The 24407-nt window shown below is 40.2% G+C and overlaps 1 protein-coding gene across 1 annotated transcript in view; it reads right to left on the bottom strand.

Annotated features, from left to right (window-relative positions):
* The window catches only part of LOC116334980 (thrombospondin type-1 domain-containing protein 7A), a 198040-nt gene that overhangs the window by 109904 nt on the left and 63729 nt on the right, over positions 1-24407 (bottom strand). The window contains exons 2-5 of the mRNA XM_039619888.1: positions 22101-22935; positions 12243-12491; positions 10841-11025; positions 1239-1307 (exon numbers count right to left, since the gene is read on the bottom strand). Coding sequence (XP_039475822.1) covers positions 1239-1307; positions 10841-11025; positions 12243-12491; positions 22101-22935 — 1338 coding nt within the window. The remainder of the gene's footprint in view (positions 1-1238; positions 1308-10840; positions 11026-12242; positions 12492-22100; positions 22936-24407) is intronic.

The following is a 24407-nucleotide window of genomic DNA, read 5'->3' as shown; positions in this document are numbered from 1 at the left end:
TAAAGTCTCTCATAGGCAGGAGAGCCGAATCATAAATCCCTCAGAACGGTACAGGGAGAGGCAAGAGGGCCTTTTGAAATGCAAAATGTCTAATTCCTCTTACAAATACACTGAAAGTAAAATACTGAGTTTGCTGAGCCACTGTTAATCCACATCTTATTGGAGAACTACACTCTCTTCAATCTTTTAACATCAATCCATTTGTGAATACTAAATTGAGGGCTGACAGTGTATCAGCCTCTCTATAAAAGGGAGAAAATATCCTGGAGAATATCCTGACTCTCTGTTAGTCCATTTTATGGTGTACTCTCCAATGAGTTCATTTCTCTATTGTGCAAAAATGACAACGGTAGGAAAAAAATCCCTCTTGCAAGTGTGGCTTACTGTCTGCAGCAGTGGAAAACGTCTTGCTATCCGTATTCCGTTTGTGGTGGAACAAAGTTTGTCTTACAGTTCCTTCAAAGCTTTAAGTCTTCTATCCAGTAGAAAACAGAACTTTGGTGTAAGACTAGTCATCCTTTGTTTTACTTGAAAACAACACTAAGAACTGGCTAGAGAGCAAAAGTTTGGGATTGTAACTGCACAAGTGGCTTGTGTACACTGAACGTGATTATGATTATCTAAATTATCTAAAGCATTACAGCAGCTGGGACAAACTCTAAGGTGTCATTACTATGAAAAGAACAAGGAAGAAGAAAAGCAGAAAAGGAAACAGAAAAAAAGAATAAAAACCAAAGGAAACAACAAAAAAGGTAAATAAAGGAGGTGAGGAGTGAAAGTAGATGAGGGTAGGATGATGGGAAAGGAAACAAGTGCAAAAAGAGAAGAAACAAAAAGAGAGCAGAAACCAGAAATGACAAAAACATAGGACAAAGAAGAAAGTGGAGAAGTGTGAAGAAGAATAAAGAGGAAGACAAGGGTAAAGAGGAGAGGAAAGAAGAAAGAAGAAAATGAAGATTGACAAGAAAGAAGACAAGAAGAGTTGGTGCAATGAGAAGGGGGAGGAATGGGGAGAAGTTACAAAGTAACAAAGAGGTTAGGACAGGAAATGCAAGAGGAAAAGCAAAGGAAACATGGCAAGAGGAAATGGAAATGAAAAAAGCGACCAAAAGGAAAGATGAAAAGGATGAAAGCAATTGGAGGAGGGGAGAAGACAGACGGGAGGGAGGGGTGAGGCAGGCCTGGGAGGCATAAACTGGGGAGACGGGCTTTGTGACAGCATGACTAAAAACACCTACCTGTAATCTGGAAGGTGATGGAGAGAAGAGGGGGGACACTAGGCTTCTGCTGTTTTTGGGTCTGACCCGCTGCAATTACAAGGGAGATAGCGCTATTAGCTACGCACACACAGGGGAGACAGAAGCACTATCAAAGAAACACAGAGGGAGGGAAACGGCACAACGGAGACAGGCAGAGACTAATGCAACAACAACAGCAGACCTGAGCCTCATAACCCAAACATGTTCAATTAAATGCAGATCAAATCTTTGGTTCGAGTGGAAAGCATAAAATAATTGCTGTGTATGGTTCATTTCTTCCGACAAGGCCAAATCAGAGGGAGAGCCACGTGGACCCTGGGAGCATGCCATTTTATCAGCTTAGATAAGAAAGTTGACACATGAAAAGAAATTACTTTTTTTAACACTTTTCTTTTTTTCAAACTTAACGGCAGCAGACTAGGTAATGAAAGTGAAAATAAACATTAGCTGTGATTATGCACTGCGACTTTTTAGTCTGTGTATTTAAAGGAGCAGTTAAGCAATTGCTGAAATGCTCTTGGCTGTATTTGAAAACAGCAGCAGATCGATTTCACGAGCTACAGAGCTAATTGATGCCTGTTTGCTCACTGTAGACAGGGAAAAAGTTCATTTAAGCTTAATTTATGAGCAAAAGATCACAACAATAGTTCTTTCAACACGCTTTATATTGAAAGGTAAAGATCCTACAACATTCTAGAAAGAGCTTAGTGATCAAATTCCCTACAAGCAGGCACTTAATGACGATCTTATATATATGGATGCTAAGGCATTTCAAGCTGACACATAAATATAAAAAACACATTGTTTATTGTGTACAAAAAACAGAAATTAGTCCCTTTAGCACAAACTGAACAGCAGTTATGCGTTTGAGAAACTCAGCCAGATGCGGTGACTCTGCCCAGCTTCCGAGAGTCTTGTCGTCACAGCAGGGTTGCCAGTTTCTGATGCTACACTGTCTGTATATAGACCAAACCCAAAACCTGTCGTTTGATACGATCGCCGCAGGTTGCTGACTGCATCTGCCAGCCCACGCTATAACTGGAAATGCTGCACAGAAGTGCTCTGTGAATGCATAAAATGGTGTTTGTCTAGAAATACTTTCAGCAGCTTTCCTTTTCTCCTCTCTGCACTTCTTATGAGAAATTGCGTGGCAGAAGTAGTGTATATTCATCACTTTCTTGGGATTCAGATTGATCATTTCTGTCACTTGTTTTGGCCCACATACTTGTTCAGTAAAAAGAAGAACAAATCAATTTAACATGCAAGTCTCTCTAAATTTAAAAAATTCTGTTTTTACATTCTTATACACTGAATAAAAAAAAAAGTCTCAGAAACTTAAAAGGCATTTGTGTACTGCAGCACGATTCTGGAAAAATGTCTTTTTGGCACAGATTCAACAAGGTGCTGGAAACATTCTCAGAGATTTTAATCCATTTTGACATGATGGCATCGTGCAGTTGCTATAGATTTGTTATGCAGCCAACAAATCTACAGTCAAACTCCCATTCCACAACATCCCAAAGGTGCTCTATTAGACTGAGATCAGGTTCCTGTAAAGCACATTTGAGTACAATTAACCTTTACATTTAAGAAACCAGTTTGAGATGATTTCAGTTTTGTGACATGATGTGTTATCCTGGTGGAAGCAGCCATCACAAAATGGATACATTGTGATCATACAAGGATGAACAAGGTCAGCAACAATACCCAGGTAGACCGAGCTGTTTAAAAGATGTTCAGTTGATAGTAAGGGGCCCAAAATGTGCCAGATTCTGACCTTTCTTGTTCTTCGTTGACAGGTGTGGCATCCAGTGTGGTCTTGTGCTGCTTCAAGATTCAATGTGTTGTGCATTTAGAGATGCTTAGGTTGCTTTGGAAGACCTCGTTTGTAATGATTGTTAGTGTTACTGTGACCTTTTTTGAATTCTTCCCTGGCCTCTGACATCAACAAGGCATTTTCTTCCACACAGCTGTGGCTCCCTGGATATTTTCTCTTTTTTGGACCATTGTCTTTAAACTCTAAAGATGGCTATAGGGGGAAATCCAAGTAGATCAGCTGTGTCTGAAATACTCGGACCAGGCCGTCTGGCGCCAACAACCATGCCATATTCAGAGTCACTTAAATATTACATTTGCTTTTCTGTCCATTTCAGTGGCTGATTAGAGTGATTGAGTGCAAGTACATGCAATGTATTTATATTTACAGTTGTAAATGATTTAAGGAGCTTAAAGTAGAAACACTGTAATGTTTGTGATTTATACACCTTAGAATTATAACTGTATTCTCAGTGTAAGAAACTGCTACTGTAGATTACTGTAGGCACACTGTAAAATAACAGTCTTTTCATCGTACCCTTGTAAAGACAGTGAGAAGCATAGTCTTTCGAGGAAAAAACTGCTTTTATATCTTCTGCCAATCTAATCACCTGTTGTGATTTTATTACCACCTTCAAATTATCTCCATATGCTTCAGCATACCAACACCCAGAGTTACTCATGCTCAGCTGATATTACTTACTTCTGACCCCAGATACTGATCTGGGGTCAGATCGATGCTTCTCCCCCATAAAGATTACTGTTAAGATTTAGGAGGTAGTAGGCTCATTTCAGATCCTGGCTTGAGGGCATCTTCTGCCCTTTAGCACAGTGATATTTATGCATGAGACGGGGGAGAAAGAGAGCTCTGGTTGTAGCAAACATCGCTGAGCCGCTGTCTGCCTCTCTGTCTCAGTGGTGTGCTGTGAGATTACCCCCAAAGAGAGGGAGAAGAAATCCTGCACCAAGAAGATAAGAACTTTGTACATGTTTGTCTGTGTTCACACATACAAGTCTCTCTCAACACGCTTGTGTAGCTTAATCTTTAACAGAGCTTATGAACACCTCAAATGTATTACCATGTACCTCACAGCCTCTCAATAGACCTAACAGAACTTCATCTGGAAGGTTATACATTATTTCTGTCATTACAGATTATATTTTGAACAGTTTCTGTCGATGGATTTAATCTTGGCTACCTGACTCATTATTCTTTAATTACAGCTGACACACAGAGAGCCAAAGGACCACCGATCAGTTCGACCACTGAAAAATAAAAAGTGCTAAAGCAGCTGTGCTGCTATCTCTTCCTTTACAAGTAATTTCCCTTTACTTAATTTAGCATTACCTAAAATAAATTTGACTAATATTGGAACCAGAATGAAATATTGCAAAGCATACATCAGTGTTAGCACAATCTATCACTGACAAATGAAACAGAACAATGATTTGGTTCAGAATCGTTTTTTAAAGCTTTCCAGCTGCAGGTCTAAAAACAGGAATGGGGTCATAAATTATTCTGAAATTTCAACATAACAGCTTTTCTATGAGTTTTTCATACAGCTTATTTCATTTATTATTGTATATTCCAACCAGATGGACTGACTATATATATCTAACTTTAGTTGGCTTGCTAACCTAGCTCACAACATTGTCTATTGGGCTAGTAACAACATGCTAATGATAGAGTTCTCCAATAACAAACTAGGTCTATTTAAAAATAGTATTTGTGGTACAACCTTTTTTAGTTTATTGGGGTATAAATCTAATAGAAAATGTATAAATCACTTCTACTCACTTTCTCAGGAACTTAGTGAATCAAGTGTATTAGGCTAGCATCTGGGTGGTACTTAGTAGGGGTATACTCAGCTGTTTCACAGGGCTGTGCAGTCCTGTGAAACTACCAAAATACTACCACAATTAAAAGCGGTCAGTACTAGTACTAGACGTGGTTGTTTCATCCCATTTTTTTAATCATAATCTTTCCATTTTTCTTTTCATCACTGCTTCTCTTCCATGTGAGCAAGTAGTTTGAGAGATACGAGTAATGCTCATATTATTTCTTTTTAACTTCCTCCAGCTGGTTGCAAGAGAAGATCATCTCTCCCTTTTTGACACCAGTTGCAAGTGAGCATCTCACTTCCTCCTAAACTTTGTCACTTGCTCTCATGTGATCAGCATGGTTGAGCTCCATAAGCTTAGTTTCAACTAATGTCTTTAACACCTTCCTTAAGAGGGCAGCTTTGACTCTAAGCTGGCTTGACGAGTGTCAGAAATCGAGGCCTTTACACTTGTGTCCACCGACAAGTCAAAGCAGGTCACAGGACCAGACAAATCCCTCATCTAAAGGAAATAGCAGCCAGTAAAAGGCTGTATAAAATGTTTACGCTGGCAATATAGCCGCCGTGTGATATCTGAAGACAGGAGATGAAAAGAAAATACTACAACCGCTATTAATAAAAATAAAACATTGTGGCATAAATTTGGACATGAACCGAGTCAACATGTTGGCTGCTGCAAGCATATGATATGCAATTATCTGCTACCAACCCACCAAGGGCCTGCAGCTCTTATACACTGTGTGTGGGGATTGGAGGATGCAAGAGTGTCACGTAACAGTGCTTGATCAAATCTATTTGAGTTACCCTTGACAATTGGACTGATTTGTTTCAGGCTGTGTGATGGTGTAGTATCTGATGTATGCAGCTGTGGCTACGCTATAGAGGAAAGATGGTCGAAAGCCTCCCGAGATCAATATGTGCTCTTGACAAAATTAGATTTCTTTGACATATTATCTATATAAGGTTTGTATAATTGAAGAGCAGACCACAAAAACAACACAACAAAATAAAAACACTTGAAAAGGTAGCGAGCGACAGAGTAGTGGGTTATTGCTAAAGAGTTAATTTAAATAACTTTACTGCACACAGAAAACATGCAGTGTAATAAAGCTTGCAAATGTACACCAAGTCTAAATCTCAGCTTGGTGCATAAAAGAGTGAGCATGTGTCTAATAATCAGTTTTTCTAACTGGTTTCAAGTAGATAAACTTAAAAAACCTGCAGAAAATCTGGATTTTGAATCTGAGCAACAAGTTGGAAGTTTCTGCATGACAGCCACAGTATGTCCAGAATGTCATTATAAAAACATACTTATGTTCTCATCCAGTGATCAGATACCAAAACAGAACTGTCATGATACTGTGTGGCATAGAGTACAAGCTTTACAACATCATACTCTTCGTGGAAATGGAGAGTCATTTACATACAGTAGCACTTCTCTCATCCCACTTACCACTCAAAGTGCTTTACACAACAGGACACATTTACCTTCACATAGTGCTTTATGCTATGCACTCTAAGCACTTTATTGATCCAACACCCACAACTACAGCCAATTTGAAAACAGCCATTAATTAAAAAGGATGGTCTTGAACTGTGGGATGAAATCTCACCAGGCACACCGAAAACATGTAAATTCCACTCTGAATCTTCTTGCTTACAGTGCCAACCACTGCATGGAGGTGCAAGGCATTATGCTGCTATTTTAGTATTCCTCTTGTAGTATCCTTAGACTTAAATTGTACTATGCACTATACTCATATTACACTAAAGTACTGTAGACTTTATCTATAAAAACAACCTCTTCAAGCTTCAATTAAATGTTAGGACTTCAAGCAACATGATTTTGCTAAGATGAGTTATGGAAGGACTCAAGCTACAAAATGAAATGGAGCTTTAACTGAAATGAAAAAGAAAATTAGAACGTCAGTGATGTAATAACTCACCCACCTCATGGTCCATCACAATTCACAGGTTCTTGTAATGTTTGAAGCACAGAAAGTAAGTTATGCTTTGCTGTCATTTGTTGGCTGTAATGAACAAACTCATGAGAATTAAAATCCACTGAGAAGGCTCCGTTTTCCATCCATCCATCCATCTTCATCCGCTTTATCCGAGGCCGGGTCGCGGGGGCAGCAGCCTAAGCGGAGAAGCCCAGACCTCCCTCTCCCCAGCCACCTCCTCCAGCTTATCCGGGGGAACACCAAGGCGTTCCCAGGCCAGCCGAGAGATATAATCTCTCTCTCCTCCCGGTGGGACATGCCCAGAACACCTCACCCAGGAGGCATCCTTGTCAGATGCCCGAACCACCTCAACTGGCTCCTTTCGATGTGGAGGAGCAGCGGCTCTACTCTGAGCCCCTCCCGGATGGCCGAACTTCTCACCCTAAGGGAGAGGCCAGCCACCCTTCGGAGGAAGCTCATTTCTGCCGCTTGTATCCGCGATCTCGTTCTTTCGGTCACTACCCACAGCTCGTGGCCATAGGTGAGGGGGTAGGGACGTGGATCGACCGGTAAATTGAGAGCTTCGCTTTTACACTCAGCTCCCTCTTCACCACGACGGACCGGTGCAGCGTCCGCATCACTGCAGCCGCAGCACCAATCCGTCTGTCGATCTCCGGCTCCCTTCTCCCATCACTCGCGAACAAGACCCCGAGATACTTGAACTCCTCCACTTGGGGCAGGAACTCACCCCCGACCTGGAGTGGGCACTCCACCCTTTTCCGGCTGAGAACCATGGCCTCAGATTTGGAGGTGCTGATCCTCATTCCCACTGCTTCACACTCGGCTGCGAACCGTTCCAGTGCGAGCTGGAGGCCTTCACCTGATGAAGCCAACAGAACCACATCATCCGCAAAAAGCAGAGATGAGATTCTGAGGCCACCGAAGTGAAGGCCCTTCGCCACTTGGCTGCGCCTAGAAATCCTGTCCATAAAAATTATGAACAGAACCGGTGACAAAAGGCAGCCCTGGCGGAGCCCATCACCCACCGGGAACGAGTCCGACTTATTGCCGGCAATGCGAACCAAACTCTTGCAACGGTTGTATAGGGATCGAATGGCCCGTAGCAATGGGCCAGACACCCCATACTCCCGCAACACCTCCCACAGGACACCCCGAGGGACACGGTCGAATGCCTTCTCCAAGTCCACAAAACACATGTAGACTGATTGGGCAAACTCCCATGCACCCTCAAGTATCCTTGAGAGGATAAAGAGCTGGTCCAGTGTTCCACGACCAGGACGAAAACCGACCAGACCGACCAGACAAAGAGCGATTCAGAAGACCCTTATGAAGAGAATATCGAGGGAACAGTTTACCCTGCCCGGGATAGGGTTACCGGGGCCCCGCCCTGGAGCCAGGCCGGGGGGGGTGCCCGAGCGGCGTCTGGTGGCGGGCCTTGGTCCATGGGGCCCGGCCGGGCACAGCCCGAAGAGGAGACATGGGCCCATCCTCCCGCAGGCCCACCACCCACAGGAGGCGCCATAGGGGTCGGGTGCATTGTGTGCTGGGCGGTGGCCAGGAGCGGAGGCCCTGGCGGACTGATCCCCGGCTGCCAAGACTGGCAATAGGCTCCGTTTTGTCCTGGGGAATTAATCCTGTTTCATTCAAATATGACCAGTCTTCTAGAAGGAAAAGTCCCTATTAAAATGACGAATATGACCTTGACCCTGAGGACAGTTTGGTGAAGACCCATGAGGTTAACGTTTTATGCATATTTCACTAAAAATTGACCAGTGCTAGAGTACTGTGTTTGAGTAATAGCAATTATTTTGATTTGGTGAGGGAAAGAAGGATGAAGGACACCACACCTTTGCATAAGCTCGTAACACTACACAAAAATACAGCATTTTTAGCATTCTGCTGCATTCACAAATAACAATAAATTACAGTACTGTTTAAGATGTCATATATTTTGTATTCCCATAATTAATGTAGAATAACAATAAAGTTCTGAAGCTATGTTTGCAACGTTTTAACAGTATGCAGAGAAAAGCTATGTTACTGGCTATGACTACATATCAAGTCAATGTAGATTTAAAAAAAAAATGCTTTGAAGAGCATGAAAATGAAGTGAAGGTCCATATTCACAAGATAAAACCTACAGAATCTTGAAGAAAAAAGGAGCTGGTTCTATTAATAAACATACAGAGATGCAGCAAAAAAGATATATATTTTTTGCCTCCCATTCTGTGTGAAAATGACAGAGAAAAATGGAGAAAAATTGAGTTGCTGCTCTGTCAGATGAGTCAGAGGCTGAGCTGTGACACAGACAAACTCTGTGCACCGTCATGGGTTGTTGATTCCAGTATATGTCTGTACAGTTGATTCAGACAACAGACACAAAAAAAAAAGGTTGAAGACTGAATGACTCACTGGCCTCAAAGAGGAGACCTTACACATTAATACAAAAACTGGACTTTGACAAGAACATAAAATATGATAAAGAGCATATTTTATTAACAATTTGACTTTTTCTCTGCAGTTCCGAGAGTCCTAATCCAATGTTAGTGATGTCTTCTTTTTCTAAATCCTAAAGCTCACTCTTTGAAAGTCACTGGGACTGTCTTTATATAATACAGGGGCACGTCCCCCTTCAGAGGCCAAAACAGTCAATCCACCACATCCCACATTATTCAGTAAATCAGTAAGAGTCTTGAGGTTAACACATTCCAGAGTAACTCCTTAGAGCATTCAGGTTCGTATACTTGGATTTGCATTATTTACTCTTTTTCACTTTCTGTTACATTTTACTGTATTTGCTGTGAAAAAAATTCTCCTCCATATTTGTTTTGGTTTCTGTCCTTTATGAGTCGCTACATACTAGCATCAAGTACAGCTCAGCTGGCAGGATTGCAGAGAAGAAAGCTTTTAGTCTGTGGAGGTGCGCATTACTTTGAATTTGTGGGTGAAGAGGACATGAACAACATCACAGTCAAATCATGTTGTAGCTGGATGATAGTAAGTATCTGACACTTGTAGAGAGATCTACTTCAAATTTTAAGAAGCACCTGCTAGGTAAGAAGGTCTACAACACTGGTGGCCCATTAAGGAGGAGAATCATAGAAGTGCTACAGCTCGAACTGTTATTTTAGCTTAAAAAAAAAAAGTTGTGCTGAGAGACATGCTAAAATGCTTCTTGCTGGTTGTATGTGAAGAAAAGGCTGCCAGTATTAACAAGCTGTGAAATGAGGTAAAGTCACTACATTCTGAAGTGGATGTACAGCAGACTACACAAACTCTATAAAATATAACCAACAAGCACAAGTGGTAACACTTTAACTTTAAATGTAACTGTAACTTTTAATGGCAACGATCATGGTCTCAGTCACTAGGATGAGTCTTTCTGAATGCACTATGAGGACAATTTCATAAGACGTGGTCCCAAAGCACGGTAAGGCTCAGCTCAAGGCTTCACGCTGTGACCTTAGACACTGGACCAGTGTCTAAGGTCACAGTGACCATGCCCATCTCTTATACCCCACATTTCGAGAGCCACTGAGGTAAGGGAACATTAACATCTCAAAAAACTGTCAGTAGCCCACTGTGACTGAATGAACATAACAAAGAGCAGAAATTCTTCATAATTTTACTGAAAATTGGCATCTTTCACGCAAACTATGGGCAAACATGGTAATCTGCTAGCAACCATGCCAAGTAACTAGTTGAAATTATGAGGAATTTCACTTCCAGCAATCATTTTCTAAATGGCCAGTACCTGATCAATTACAATTAGCTCTAGGCTGGCGAATATACAAATCATGCCCGAAATCAGGTACTGAAGGATGCAACCATCAGCCATCAAATTAGATAACACATTTTAAAATTTCTAAATCATACAGTATATGACATCTTGATATCGGGTACTAACTCAAAAGTTAATATACATACACAACAGGGTCTTTAGGAATACTGTTGACTTTACCTTTGTCCTTTTCTCGAAGGTCACTGAGGTATTTTAAAAGCTCAGCGTTGGCCTGAACACAGTACACTTCTCTTGTCTGTAAGCCTCCTCCACAAAGCCCTGTCAGGTTGCTACGTCGACGGTCTTGTTGGCTCAGCAACGTGTCAACCCGACAGTCGCTCCACTCTGTGGTTCTCCAGGTGTAACTACAAGGTGAACATAGAACATGGAACGATGGGCAACAGTGAGAGAACCAACCATGCAAGTAATGCATGTGATGTAATGCAAAATAAGCATATTTACAATCTTGCAGACATCACTTTACAACATAAACATGCACTCGATGTTTATAACCAATGTAGTCTACACTCCTCAGTTTACTCTGCAGCCTATACAAGGATGTGAAGCAACATTTTATAGCTGTGTCTCTGAAAACCTACTAGATGTTCAGACACATCAGTGACAAGGTTGGAGAATAATAAGTTGCTTAATAAACTGTTGAAATAATGTAAATAAATGTGTTAAATGTGGCTAACGCTAACATTGCTTGCACTAGCGGCTTTCTTTCTTGTGGTCCTGTATTGATCAAGTCAAGAGATTATACTTTGATACAGCCTGTTTGATAAAGCCTGTTTGATAAAGCCTGCTTGTTTACAACTTGTCAGAGAAAGAAAAGAGTGCTGTCCTCTGCAGTCCTCTTTGAAACAAGAGTTAACAGGCCTGTACATGTGTACATAAATAAAAAATTAAACATTTGTCTAGCTGACCACTGTTTCTGGTGTCAACTCGCAGATGAAGCCACCATTTAATTGTCTAGTCCACTAGTTGTACATATCCCCAACAGAAACATCCGGGATGGGATTAGGATCACACACAATTATAAATTGATATATGCTGAACCATCTGTGAGAATGCTTTTAATGTTTTAATGTATGGCTGTGTGTAATTTTCTGGAATTAGAATATCCTTACAGTCCCCATCCATTTGTCTTTACTTTGTGTCTGGCACCAGCCCAAGCACTTAAACTAATCTATCTCAATATGCTGTCTCACTTACACACATATACGCAAATAAACACACAGGCCACCCAGAAGAGCAAATTAGCTGGGTGTTGTGTGTAAAGGGAACTCAGCAGGAAGCGTGTGTTGTCTCAGTCAGGTTGAATACCAAACACTTCGGGTTCGCTGTATTTGTGCCTGAGCCTTATATGAATCCCTGCAGTCTTTCTTAACCATGCTATAACTAAAGAGGTGGGTATCATCACAACATCACATGCAGTTCTATCCCTGTGAAACATGAGCTCCTGTTGTGTACCATGCTATGAATTCCACATCTACACTTTACTCAAAAAATTTTTTTTAAGTCCCTGCTCACTCCCACCTGTGCTCCCTGCATCTCTTCCCTATCATCAGGAGTGACTCACGTGGCACAGGGTGGTATGGATTCACCCTGAGGTTCACAAGACTCAAACTCCTCCAGGGGTGGGCACTCCGCCCCCTCGCCCACGGGGAACTGGAGCACCTGTCTGGTCCGAGTCCGATTGCCTCTGGGAGATTCAGGGTTCATGCAGGTTTTGGTGCAGGGGCTCCAAATGGTCCAGTCTGTAAGCTTGCAGTCCTTGGGGAGAACGCATGACTGGATGGTCAATGGAAGGTCCCTTGTTAAGCACATGCTGGGAAAAGATAAAGAGGAATGACATTAAATCTTATCATAAGAACGTTAATGCAATATAAAGTCTGACTGTTGGGTGAAAAGAAATAATTTTTATTTATAGCTCCAAAAAAACTACAGATAAAAGAGAGAATATGCTACACTTTTAACTGAGCCCTTTAACCAATCAACAAACCAACCAACTGACCCCGATTAAGCTCTAATTACGCTTTCATAGGATGAATGATGGGGTGAACCCTGGTTAGGCTATCACCCAGACTCTAAATCCAAATGTTCAAAATAACTACAAAAATTATTCATCTAAGTAATATAAATTCATGTTTTTTATGTCACAATTGTAACCCAGTAGTTTTAATAACTTGAACTAGTCAAAGGTCCAAAAAGTATACATTCTCTATGTAGAGTTTACACTATTATTCCTTTAATTTCTCTTATGACATAAAAATCATGGAACTGAAATAGCAAATAAACTCATCTCAAATGTTTTCAGGCATATAGGGTTGTTTAGTTTAGATCAGTTGCTCAGGTTGTGTTTTGTTTATCTTTTTGTTAGCTTGTTGATGCTGTGACACCATGAGTGCAGAGGGTTACTGTGTCCATAACTGTTACTCCTAAATGTTACCACAGACGGAGGTTATAAAATTGTAACTGTCTAAAGTGGTAGCATTACAAAACAATTCCGTTAAATTAAATAATAACTGAATTTTCAGAACTGAGACTTCCAGACAAGATACAAGACTTTAATTAAAAGAAAAATAGTCAAATTCACGTAATACTTTAAATAATATAGCATGTAATCCAAATGTTTAAATCTGAAAACATTTGGAACATCTGCATATTTTGCAGTGGTTGCTGCTCAAATGGCCATGAACACACGAGTACATGCAACCAAAAGCTCAGGCCACAGACTGCTCTAAACGCTCAGTTTGAGACAGTTTTTTTTCCTACTTTTGGCTCTGTGTGATGCTAATGAGAGATGATAACCCTAATCTCTGGCTGTGCGTGAAGAAGCCCACCCACCTGCTATTCAAACCTTTTGTTTGCAAGGGGCAACAGCTTGTTTCAGAGAGAGGTTGAACTGAGAGGATGTAGGAAGTATAAGATAGAGAATGATTACTTTGAATTGTGCAAAGCTATGCTAGAAGAGTCAAAGGAAAATAGATGGAACTGAAAATGAGTATGGAAGATCCAGCTTAAGTTGTTCATTGCTTTTTTTTTTCAGAAAAAGAAAGAAAAAGGAAAATTATAAGAATTGTGAATGGATATTATAAGTCAAGAGCAGGGTATTCAGTTTTTGGATATAGACCCACATTGAGCACACAGATACAGCATTCGCGGTAAGAAAGCCGCTACATATATTAGTCAGAATATAATGTGTTAAAATGTTTTTCTTAATAAAAAATACCAGATATCAGCATTGTTGAAAACTGCCTGTAGATTCACTGACTTAATGAATTCACTTAACATTTCACTATTCTACTTCTTCATCCAAGTCATGCGGTGTACAGCTTGCTGATGCCTCATTACAATGGCAATAAAGTTTTCAGCAAGCTCTCAATTCTATTTTAATGTCAATGTGCCAAGTTGCCTATTGGCGTAAGACTTTGCATCGACATGTGTGACACCACACATGAAGCTTTGAACCCTACGCCCTTAACTGTCATTAGCTTCTCATTAGCATACACACTGCATAATCAGTTTCACGTTAAGAGTAAAAAAGGAATGGTATGGCACGGTGTTAAGTGTTAAGACAGCCAAAACAACCTCTGATCAATCACTCAGAAACATCTTTTGATCATCTAAACAGTATTTAGACGTAATGAATAACCCGTCCTCTTTGGGTCCCTTCCGAATCATTAGAAATTTGCTCTAACTAAAGCCGACTGCTTTCTGGTACTCGTTCTCGATGTCTCTCCCCTTGAGGCAAAGCAGCTGACGAGCTATTAGTGCTAATTACAGCTCTGCTTCATTTAGAAACCTCTCATTTAGACGTTGCCACCACACTTCACCTCCAGCAACTCAGACTTTTGGTATAAATCAGGAAATGTATGAGCTCAGTTGTGCTGTGTCTTTTTTTTCTTTTAACTCCTGTGTCTTCACAGATTAAAACACCTCTGCAGTCTTTGAAGTGCTACTGGAGCGACACTGTGAAAAATCTTAGTTCTGTTTTTCTGCCAAACACGCTTGGTGTGCCGGCTCATCTTGCTTGGGAGGAAAATTTAAACAGTGAATGTGGCGCACAGAGGGTGATGGCTCGATTTCCTGTCTCAGATGGAACTTCTTGTGTTTTTAAAAAGCCCCCTAATGCAGCCAGTGACCCATTTTCTCAGCAACTGGATCCTTTGAGTCGTTGCCGTTTGTTGTGTGCATGCCCGAGCATTTTTGTGGAGATTTCAAAGTTGCGAAAAGAAGTCATTATTTCTTCATTTCAGTCATTCAGACAGAATGAGGACACAATCAGATTCTATTTAAATAAGTAAGACGACGTCTGAAAAATGTTCAATCTTAAGCATGTAGGTTTAATACATCTACTTTCAGTAATGGACTCCAACAGCTTCCAGACAAGATGCAGGCAGCCAGAAAGTCTGCATACTGTAATTCAACACCTGTACACACTTGTTACTTGAATGTCATTGATTAAAACAGAGTTCCTCTCAAATGACCAAAAAACATAATTGATGTGGGTCAAAATGATTAAAGCAGCCTTTTTTTAATAAAAGAAAAATATCTGAGGGATAGATGTGGTCTCAAAAAATAAAAAAATAAAATTAGTCCATCCCTGTACGACCTTCTGCATCAAATTAAGTAAGAAACAAACCCAATCAACAGGACAGCAGCACAAGTTTTAAAGAAACTGGTCTGTTTAGGATGAGTTGTGGGCATCAGAGAAAGAAGCGACTCACTGACAGATGTTCATCAAACGAAATTGGAAATGAAGTGAGCAAGATGTTTGGAGAGCACCCGGTCCGCAGATGACTGTTTTTTTTTTTCTGCACTGGGAAGTTTGTTCCACTTTTTTTTTCTTTTTTTTCCGCAAGTGGCAAAAACAACTATGAATATTTTAGAATAAGAAATAAACAAGTCAAGGATTAATATTTATGTTCCTAAGGGCATGTGAGTTGTTTTCACGGCTGCTTTGAAATATTTGATCCCAGTTAGTGCTGAGAGCTTGGCGCAAACAAAGCATTAATGAATAGATTTAGTACATAATTGATTAAATCTTAGAGTACAAGTGGCGTGTGACTGAAATGTGATATGAATAGAGGCGTGCTCTATTGGCACTGTCACCAAATCCTTCTAAGAGATCAGAGCAGTCGCAAAAGCCCCAAGTACAAGTTTGAAGGGAGCAGAGATGACATTTTAACTTAATGTCAGTCAAGGAACAGAAAGCGAGAGGATGGATCCAAAGAAGCAGCTCTTTAAAAGAATAATTGATTACTTTACATTCACTTAATAAAGACATCAAAGGTTTACACCAATACATGTTACAGAGACTTATTGACACCTGTTTGGCTTTTTACAAGTCTCACAGGCGTAATTTGCAACTTAAACTAAACTGTCCAGACTGCATGCACCACATCTTTGGATCTGTAAGATCTTAGTGAGCAAAGCCTTTGAAGAGTCAATAAAATATACCGTGTTTATAAAATGCCAAAGTTAGTACACGAGCAATGAAACTTCTTTTTTTGCTTTCATGCTGACCTTACGCTGAACAACTTCTATATGTAATTTTTGTGTTGCCGATAATGACAGTAAACTTGTAGGGCATCCTTGTTATCTTGAACACTGGGTGTAAAGTTTTCGTGAATTTTGTGATCTGTATTAGGTTAGTCTGTATGTTTTCTGTCTTGGCTATGCAAATAGTGATGGTGAAACGCTTGAATATTGTCAGCAGCTGTTTCAACAAGAAATAATTGCGCAAATAATGGCAGCTGTGGTCAAAGGGTTGTTCCTTTTACACTCTGTTCTTCTTGTACGTTTTCACCATGGGCGGCTATGAAGAAGGTAGACGTTGGTTGAGTACCAATTTGAAGGAGGTTCGATCCTCTACTCTGCATGTCAAATTATCCTTGGGCAAGATAGTAAACCCACAGCTGCCCCCATTGGAGTGTGAGCGGAAAATGTTAGGTTCAAAGTGCTTAGGTAGAAAAAAATGTTATTTCATTTCTATATTGAGATGGATCTTCATTTATTTAGTCAATATTACTATTACTTTAGCTGGAATTATCAAGACAGCAGAAAAGCACAACTGTGTGTTACTATTTCCACGCGTTCTTATATGTAAAAAAAATGTCGTGGAAAGATGAAAGTATTCAAACCAGGTAGGAAGGCATTACAACCACAGTCAGACAGCAGGCTTTCAATAGCCTCTTGGTGGTGTTTACATTCAGTGAATGGGCTGTACTTTACTTTGCATCCATTCACACATACATTTATGCAGCACTTTTCATACTATACAAACAACCAGTGTGCAATCTGTGAAAAAGTGGAGAACTAATAAAAGATCAGGAGCCTCAGTAGAACATGTAGACTATGGAGGCTACTAGTGTGTTGTTAGTCATTACTGCCGTCAATCTAAAGTTTCCAGAGTAATTACATTGTTTAAAACTAGAAGTTAAAGTTTGGAACTTGAACTTAACTGTTAGATTGGAAAAATCATTAAAAAAAAATCTGTGTAACAATCTAAGTAATTTAATTATTTAATAATAATTTCCTATTATTCTATCCCACATGGGATGCAACAAAACAACAACACAAAAGGTTAAATGCTATTATAACATGCCAGAAATAACTCACACTTTCACATACTCTGGCAACAGTTTAGTGCTTCAATATCTAATATAAAATAACCTCCAAATGCAACTAAATTAACTGAAAAATATATTATAGTATTTTCCAGTCTGCTTTGATGATAGCCTTCTTTTTACCACTATTTCCAGAATTTGTTTTCCTTTGTGAGGGTGCTTCATAATATGATAATCTGCTGAATCCATTTCATTTTTCTCTTACTTAGCTAGCTGCAGTTCTCACTAAAATAGCCCATTGTTGCTTGGTAGCACATTGAAAGCTATCCATGGATCATTGTAGATCTATAGCCATGGTAAAAAGAAAGCAGTAAGGTTTTAGATATCAGGACATAATAGAAATAATCAGATTCTTAACGGGTCTTAAGCAAATTCAACCACAGATGAACAACATATTACTCCATTGCATTATTTATTTACCAAAAATTGAGCCAACAGTCAGAAGCAGTGTAAAAGTATATTGAAAGTATTGAAATATAATAACAATAGAAGTTTTGGCAGTCTGAATCCTAACACCATGCCACGAAGGAAAGACATCGCCAATGATTGTGAATGATCTTCAGCAATGATTTTGATGCTGCCCATCAATCTGGCAAGGATTATAAGACCATTTCTCATTCTTCAATGAGAAAGATTATTCATAAATTCAAAAAATTAAAGGCTGTTTCCAATTTTGGCATGATTGGATGCCCTAGGAAAATTCAGCCCAAGGTCAGAGCATGCAATGCTAAGAGAAAAAGCGGAAAACCCAGGAGCCACATCTCAGACTCTAAAGGCCTCACTTAGCACGTTATTCATGATAGTGCAACTACAAATAGGCGTGTGTCTTATTTGGAAGAGTTGCCAGGAGAAAGCCTCTTCTCTCTAAAAATAACATGGCAGCCTGGCTTAGTTTTGTAAAATTGCATCTGAACCAACCACAAGAATTTGCCAACAATGTCTTTGGACTGATAAGACCAATGTGGACATGTTTGGCCATAATGCAGAGTACCATGTGTGAAGAAAACTAAACACTGCATATTAGCACAACCACCTCACACCAACTGTCAAACACTGTGGTGGAGGGGTAATGATTTAGCTTATAAAAGAGGCCCACACCAACTCAGTGACTTCAATTACTTTGCAGTCATTGAGTCAACTGCGACCTCTGTATACTCCTATGTATACTATGAATACTTCTATGTAAAATGTCTCTGACAGCTAAAGTGTGGCAGAAACAGGAAAATGATCTCAAGCACACAAGCAAAATCACAACAAAGAATAGAATCAAGGTGTTGCAATGGCCCGAAGTTCAGACTGTAACCTGATTAAAATGGTTTGGAGAAACTTTAATTGTGTTGTACATAAATAAATGCCTGCAAACCTCAATGAACTGCAGCAACGCTTGTATTTTAAGTTACTGCTGCTAAAAGTGGTTGTACTAGTTATTGAATCACACACTGCTTCTACATTTTGGTTTAATAGTTAAATACATTTTGAAACCATGTAATATGTCATGTGATGTTATTTATCTGTGGTTGTATTTACCTAATTTTACATCCCGGTAAAGACTAAGTATTTTTTATTCATGTCCTGACATGTAAATATTAGAACGGACAGAAGATGTACTCTTTTTTTTTTAGTTTATTATTATATTTCCAGATTAGCTTAGCCGCTGAAAGCCTAAGCTAATCTTGGCTTGCAGTATAAACTGTTTCAACTTGCAGTGGAAAAGCAGCTCCATCATATAGCTGTCAAAGTAGCGTTAAGCACTTTGAAGTATAAGTAAATTATGTCCCAACTTAGGATAAAAATAAGTAAGCATTTGAAAAGATGTGTAGACCAGATGGGGAAAAAAGAGCAAATCACACCTGGCATACAACACTTGTCTTATCCAGGACACAAAACTAGACTGATGGATGCATCTGACTAATTTTGGGGTTCAGTATTTTGCCCAAGGACACTTGTGAAGCAGATAAGCCGGGGACCTTACGGTAACCTACACTAAAACTTTAGCCACAGTGGCTCAGCTTGGCTTTTTCATTTTGGTAAAGCAATGCAATCATATCTGATCTTCCCAGGATACAAAATGTATGCAACTGTAAATGAGCTCATTAGAGATGAGTCATATTAGCCAGTCAGAAAAATAGTTTCTCCCCAACAGAGTCTGTGGGAGGGACATTAGACTTTAGCACCGCCTAAAATTTACTGGGGAACAATAAGTCTGATGTGTACTTAATGAATTTAAGTTTGGAGAACAGCATACTGCTAGAGTATCTCTGTGGTAATTAATCATGTTTAAAAAGATACTGTACTGTGAAAGGTTTCTGTTAGCAATGCCCTTCTATCAAATACGGTGATCTCTAGCAGAGAGGGGAGTAAATGTTTGATGGGCATTTCAGGCAGGAACTAGAGTGAGTGAGATGGAGCTGAGAGCTATTTGATCTATCTTATTTTGAGTCAGACAGTGTAGCTCACAGCTATAATGTCAGGGCAAAAGATTAGATTCCCCATCGGCTAAGCAGTATAAGTGGAAGCACTCGTACAGTTAAACCATGTATTTTGGGTAAAAGTACCCACTGAAGGTGTAATTTAGTGACCTATTTGAATAGTGATTTGTTTGATGTGGTTCCAATTTTTCACTTTATGATATTGCTTTACAATTACTGACTTCTTTTATCTCCCATTCACAATTGATGTCTCTCAAACCAATTTCTTTATCTATATCTTTAGAGGTTTCTTTTAGTAACTTGACTCTTAAATCACACATAATGACACTAGATTATCCACTTGTCTGTTATGTGAACATGCCGTGTTGTTCTGCAGTTCACTCTTAAGCATAAAAAGATTTCCATTTGCAGTAATTGCCCCGACCCCTACTATGTGCATAATTGGAAACCTGGACGTGGGGAGAAGAGCAGCAGCAAGAGACAAGAAAAGAACAGAGCAGGAGCATGCACGGCAACAGATCTGACACTGATGACGTTATGAAACAGCACAAAAAGGAGGACCTGGAATGAAGGTGGGTTGTAAAGCAGCTTGGAGTATGCAGCAGGCTAAAGCAGCTTAAATCTCTTTCACCACTTTTAAAGCTTTGTTTTCTTCATTGGCGTGGTTATGCCTCCCATCTATCTCTGGGCAAAATATGTGTTTCTTACACAAAATATACTTCCCATTGAAATACTTTAGCTATATATCCATACTGATCATTTGTGTCCATGGACACACACACATGAATTAGATTACTTTTTGTGACTATTTCATGTTTTCTAATGAGGCCGAGCTGACTGGAAAACAAGAGGCACAACACATCAGGAAGAAGCTGAGAAATCTATATTTTCCTGATTTATTTTGGCCATGTCAACAGACCTCCTAACACTTTGGATCTGTAGCATTCATCAGAATGTGGGAGAAAATGGAGGTCTTGTCATTTATATTCCTGATCCTATATAAATGTATGGATAGTATGTCATGGATTAAAAGTAGTAGTAATTAGGATGACTCAGCAAGAAGGTGCTAGGTTTGAATCCACCAGCCAGCCCGGGCCCTACTGTGTGGAGTTTGCATGTTTTCCTTGCGTCTGCATGGGCTCACTGGTCGCCCAATAACTATGGAATAGGCTCTAGCCTCTGCACAATCCTGAGCTGGAAAGTAAAATGAACGGAGGTAACAAGTTCTGTACTGAGTATTCTGTTTTTTGTATTGCATATAAACTTGTTTAGATTGAAGATTTTAAACTAAAAATCATCTTTCAGTTCACCATGTGTCATATATTGAATATAGAGATCCAATACATCTCTCTCTGAGAAGGCAGCTTTGATAGATTGCACCCTCTGGCAGGAAGAGCTACACATTAAAGTCCAATGAAATGCAGAGTGGCAGGGGAGCCATGTTTGGCCTCATGATAGTGTTTGGCTATGATATACACCGCATTCCCTGCTTTATGCTCTGAAAGGCATTTTCAGAGAGCTCTCTTTGTTTGTCCAGTATAGGCTCATCCACACCCATAGGGACCTGTAAGGATATAGATGACTGAAGCTGCACTGCAATTAATGAATTGTTTGTGTAAACTGTGCCTTTAACCTATATCTTTGGTTACCATAACTTTATTCCTTCGTTGTTTTGCAAGAAAAGCATCCTTTTGGTGGCATTTTGAGCAATGCTTGATTTTTTCAGTTTTTCATAAAACATCTGATTCGAAACCACCGGACAAAACACTGAAAATTGCCATATTTTGAAAAGTACCACACAGATTCATAGTTCAGATTGATCTCATGTCACAAAAGGAGTTTTTCTTTTCCACTTCCATCCTCAGAAGTTGACATGAAATACAATGTACGGGGAGTTGTGCCTCATTGCTCTGACAGCACAGCAGTGACAAAGACACAGCGGATAAACATCCTCCCCTGCGTGTCATTTCATGACAGGGTGAAGAAAAACTTTCAGGATGACAAATTTGGCTTCATGTTCAGCTGTAAGAAATTCACCAGATGAAGGACAAGTATACATGAAAGTCTAGGTTCACCTTCTGACAAAAATAAATGGACAAAAATTCAAATACACAGAGGGATCAATAGTCAGCAACACAAAGAAAATATGAAAACAGACATATTGATTACATTAGGCAAAAAGCCTGAAAGGCAGGCGAAACACGCTTTAGTTAAAAAATACAGCAAAAGCATTTTCAGTAATACCTGAGAAAGGAAGCTTAAACTTATGCTGACGGGGAATAAAAGCACACACACACAAACACACACCCACAAAAAACAAAAACAAAAAAAACCCCCCAACAACAAACACATTACCATTAAAATATTGCCACTTACTTGCGTCCCACAGTGCTCCCATTCCTATGGATGCAGGTCACCTCCCGATTCTGGTAGCCCACCTGAATGTCCCAGAAGGGACTCTCTTGCCGGTTGAGGCGGTTCCTGGTACGCTTCTTCTGGATAAGCTCCCTAGTCTCGGGATCTTTTACTCCTGCCCTCTCTCGGAGCCCCTGCCCTTTGCCTTTCCTGCGTTTAACTTGGCGAGCTGTCCGAGTCTGCGGGAGGGCACAAGGGCTCCACGGTCCAACCCTGAGACTGTACATGCCCTCTGGACCTGTGCAAGGCCCTGGTTTGCAAGACTGGAACTCAGTTAGGTTGGGACAGGCAGCGCCTCCAAAAAGCGGAGGGACTAGGACACTGCGTACTCTGTTCCTGAGGCCTGTTCCACACGTTTTGGAGCAGGATGTCCATGGCGAGTACTCAGAAACCACACAATCCTGAGGGCAAGGGATCAAACATGCCTGCTCTAGACGAGGCTTGGGTTCAAAGTACTCACAGATGGCATCCTCTGCTGGAGATCCGTCTGACTTGAGTATGCAGCCCACCTCCCGGGTCTGAATGCCCTCTTCGCCTCCACTGCACGTGAACTGCCGTGGGGCCCCAAAGGTCCTTGCTGATACTGGCACGCACTCATTCCAGGCACCCAGTTTCCAGTCATAAAGGTCCTTGTGCCAGTCGCACACACGGAAACAGTTTCTCTGGTTTGAGGGACGCTGGGCCTGGTCGCAGTTGGTGTGAAGTGTTGTCCAGCCATCCACATGGGCACACCAGACTGCCCGGCTTTGGCTGCCACCCAGGCCGCAGTCGCTGCCCATACATCTTCCCCATGGACCTGGGAAACAAATGAACAAGCTCAAATCACAATGAAGAAACATAAAACAATAATCCTTTCAGCTTTAAATGACAAGAAAAGCACTTAGGGACATTGTAAGAAAACTTGTAAGGAAATTCTAAACACAACACATCACAATACGGCTTTGAAGAAGCAGGAAATTATATTAGCCGGAATACAAGATGCTAGTCAGATTGGAGGAAGTGAAACAAAACAGCACAACTTCACAGGCAGGACTCGATTGAAAGTGTAGAATGAACAAATAAGCCATATTTATCCGAATAATGATTAATGGAAGGCACTAATGCCACTTCATGTGTACCTTTGGAACAGAAATCCATATGGAAGCATCAGTTAATCAAATGCTTGAAACCTAATTCTAAACCAAGACTACTTCATTTTCTTTTTCTCAGCTAAGAAAAAGGCACATAATACATCTTCAAGGATGACACAGTAAATTCACAGACTCCTTTAATATGGCCCTTGATGTAAATGTGCTGAAAAGCTGTCAGCAGCTGAAGTGTGAGTGCAAAAATGTGTCATATTAAATAAAAATAATCTGCTGCCTTGTTTTTGCACGACACTTCGGTCAGACACAGCGATTCTTTCTGCATGGCAAAAACTGGGTGGCTGCCATTGGGGCGGGGAGGGATGATTAGGCAATGCAAACACAATGTGCAACAGTAGAGATTATAGGTGATCAAATGCAAGTGTCTGAAAGGTAATTTGCAGGGGCTATGAGTTATCTGTGGCATTTATCAAAGTCTATTGGCAACCAGCAGAAATTTGCACAAACATCAATAAACTTATTTCTTGGTACACAAGTGTTTGGCAAAGTCTTCTCTTGTCCCCATTCACTTAATGGCAGCACAGATTGAACAAACAGTACATAACAGGACTAGAGGAGGGGAGAGGTTGCTGTACATGTGGTTTAATAATTAAATATATAACCTGTACTGACTCAGGAATACCAACATGTATTCTTAAAGAAAAAGATAGAAGTTGTTCTATCTTTTTCTTATTGTCTGAAAGTTCAATACAATATAAATATCATGACATGATCTTATTAAATCATTTGTTGCAGCCTGTTTAGATTAACCTCCTACCGTCCATCAGACCTCTGTTTAAAGGTAACATATTGCCCGCTTGGCTACTCAGAGGTATCTTTTACAAAGAAAAGCCATAATGACAAAACATGTAAAAGTCTCTATTTGGCAGCTACAGTAACTTCTTCTAGTTTTCTGAAAGTAAGCGTTTTTTTAAGCATGTGGCTACAATACAACCAGATCTTATCCCTAAGTGGTTTGTTGGCATGTGGTGAATAACACTGGCCTACAGTCAAAATGCTTTTGATATAAATGTAGTCAAACATTACTAATTTAGGGTTACTGCAACTGGAAATGATGCTTAAAAATTTCAATCATAATATGCTTTTCTATTAGTTTCAAGATCAAAAGTTATCAATCAAACCA

The sequence above is a fragment of the Oreochromis aureus genome, linkage group 11 (assembly GCF_013358895.1).
Source record: "Oreochromis aureus strain Israel breed Guangdong linkage group 11, ZZ_aureus, whole genome shotgun sequence".
NCBI lineage: Eukaryota > Metazoa > Chordata > Actinopteri > Cichliformes > Cichlidae > Oreochromis > Oreochromis aureus.
This window is presented reverse-complemented; position numbering and strand designations above follow the sequence as displayed.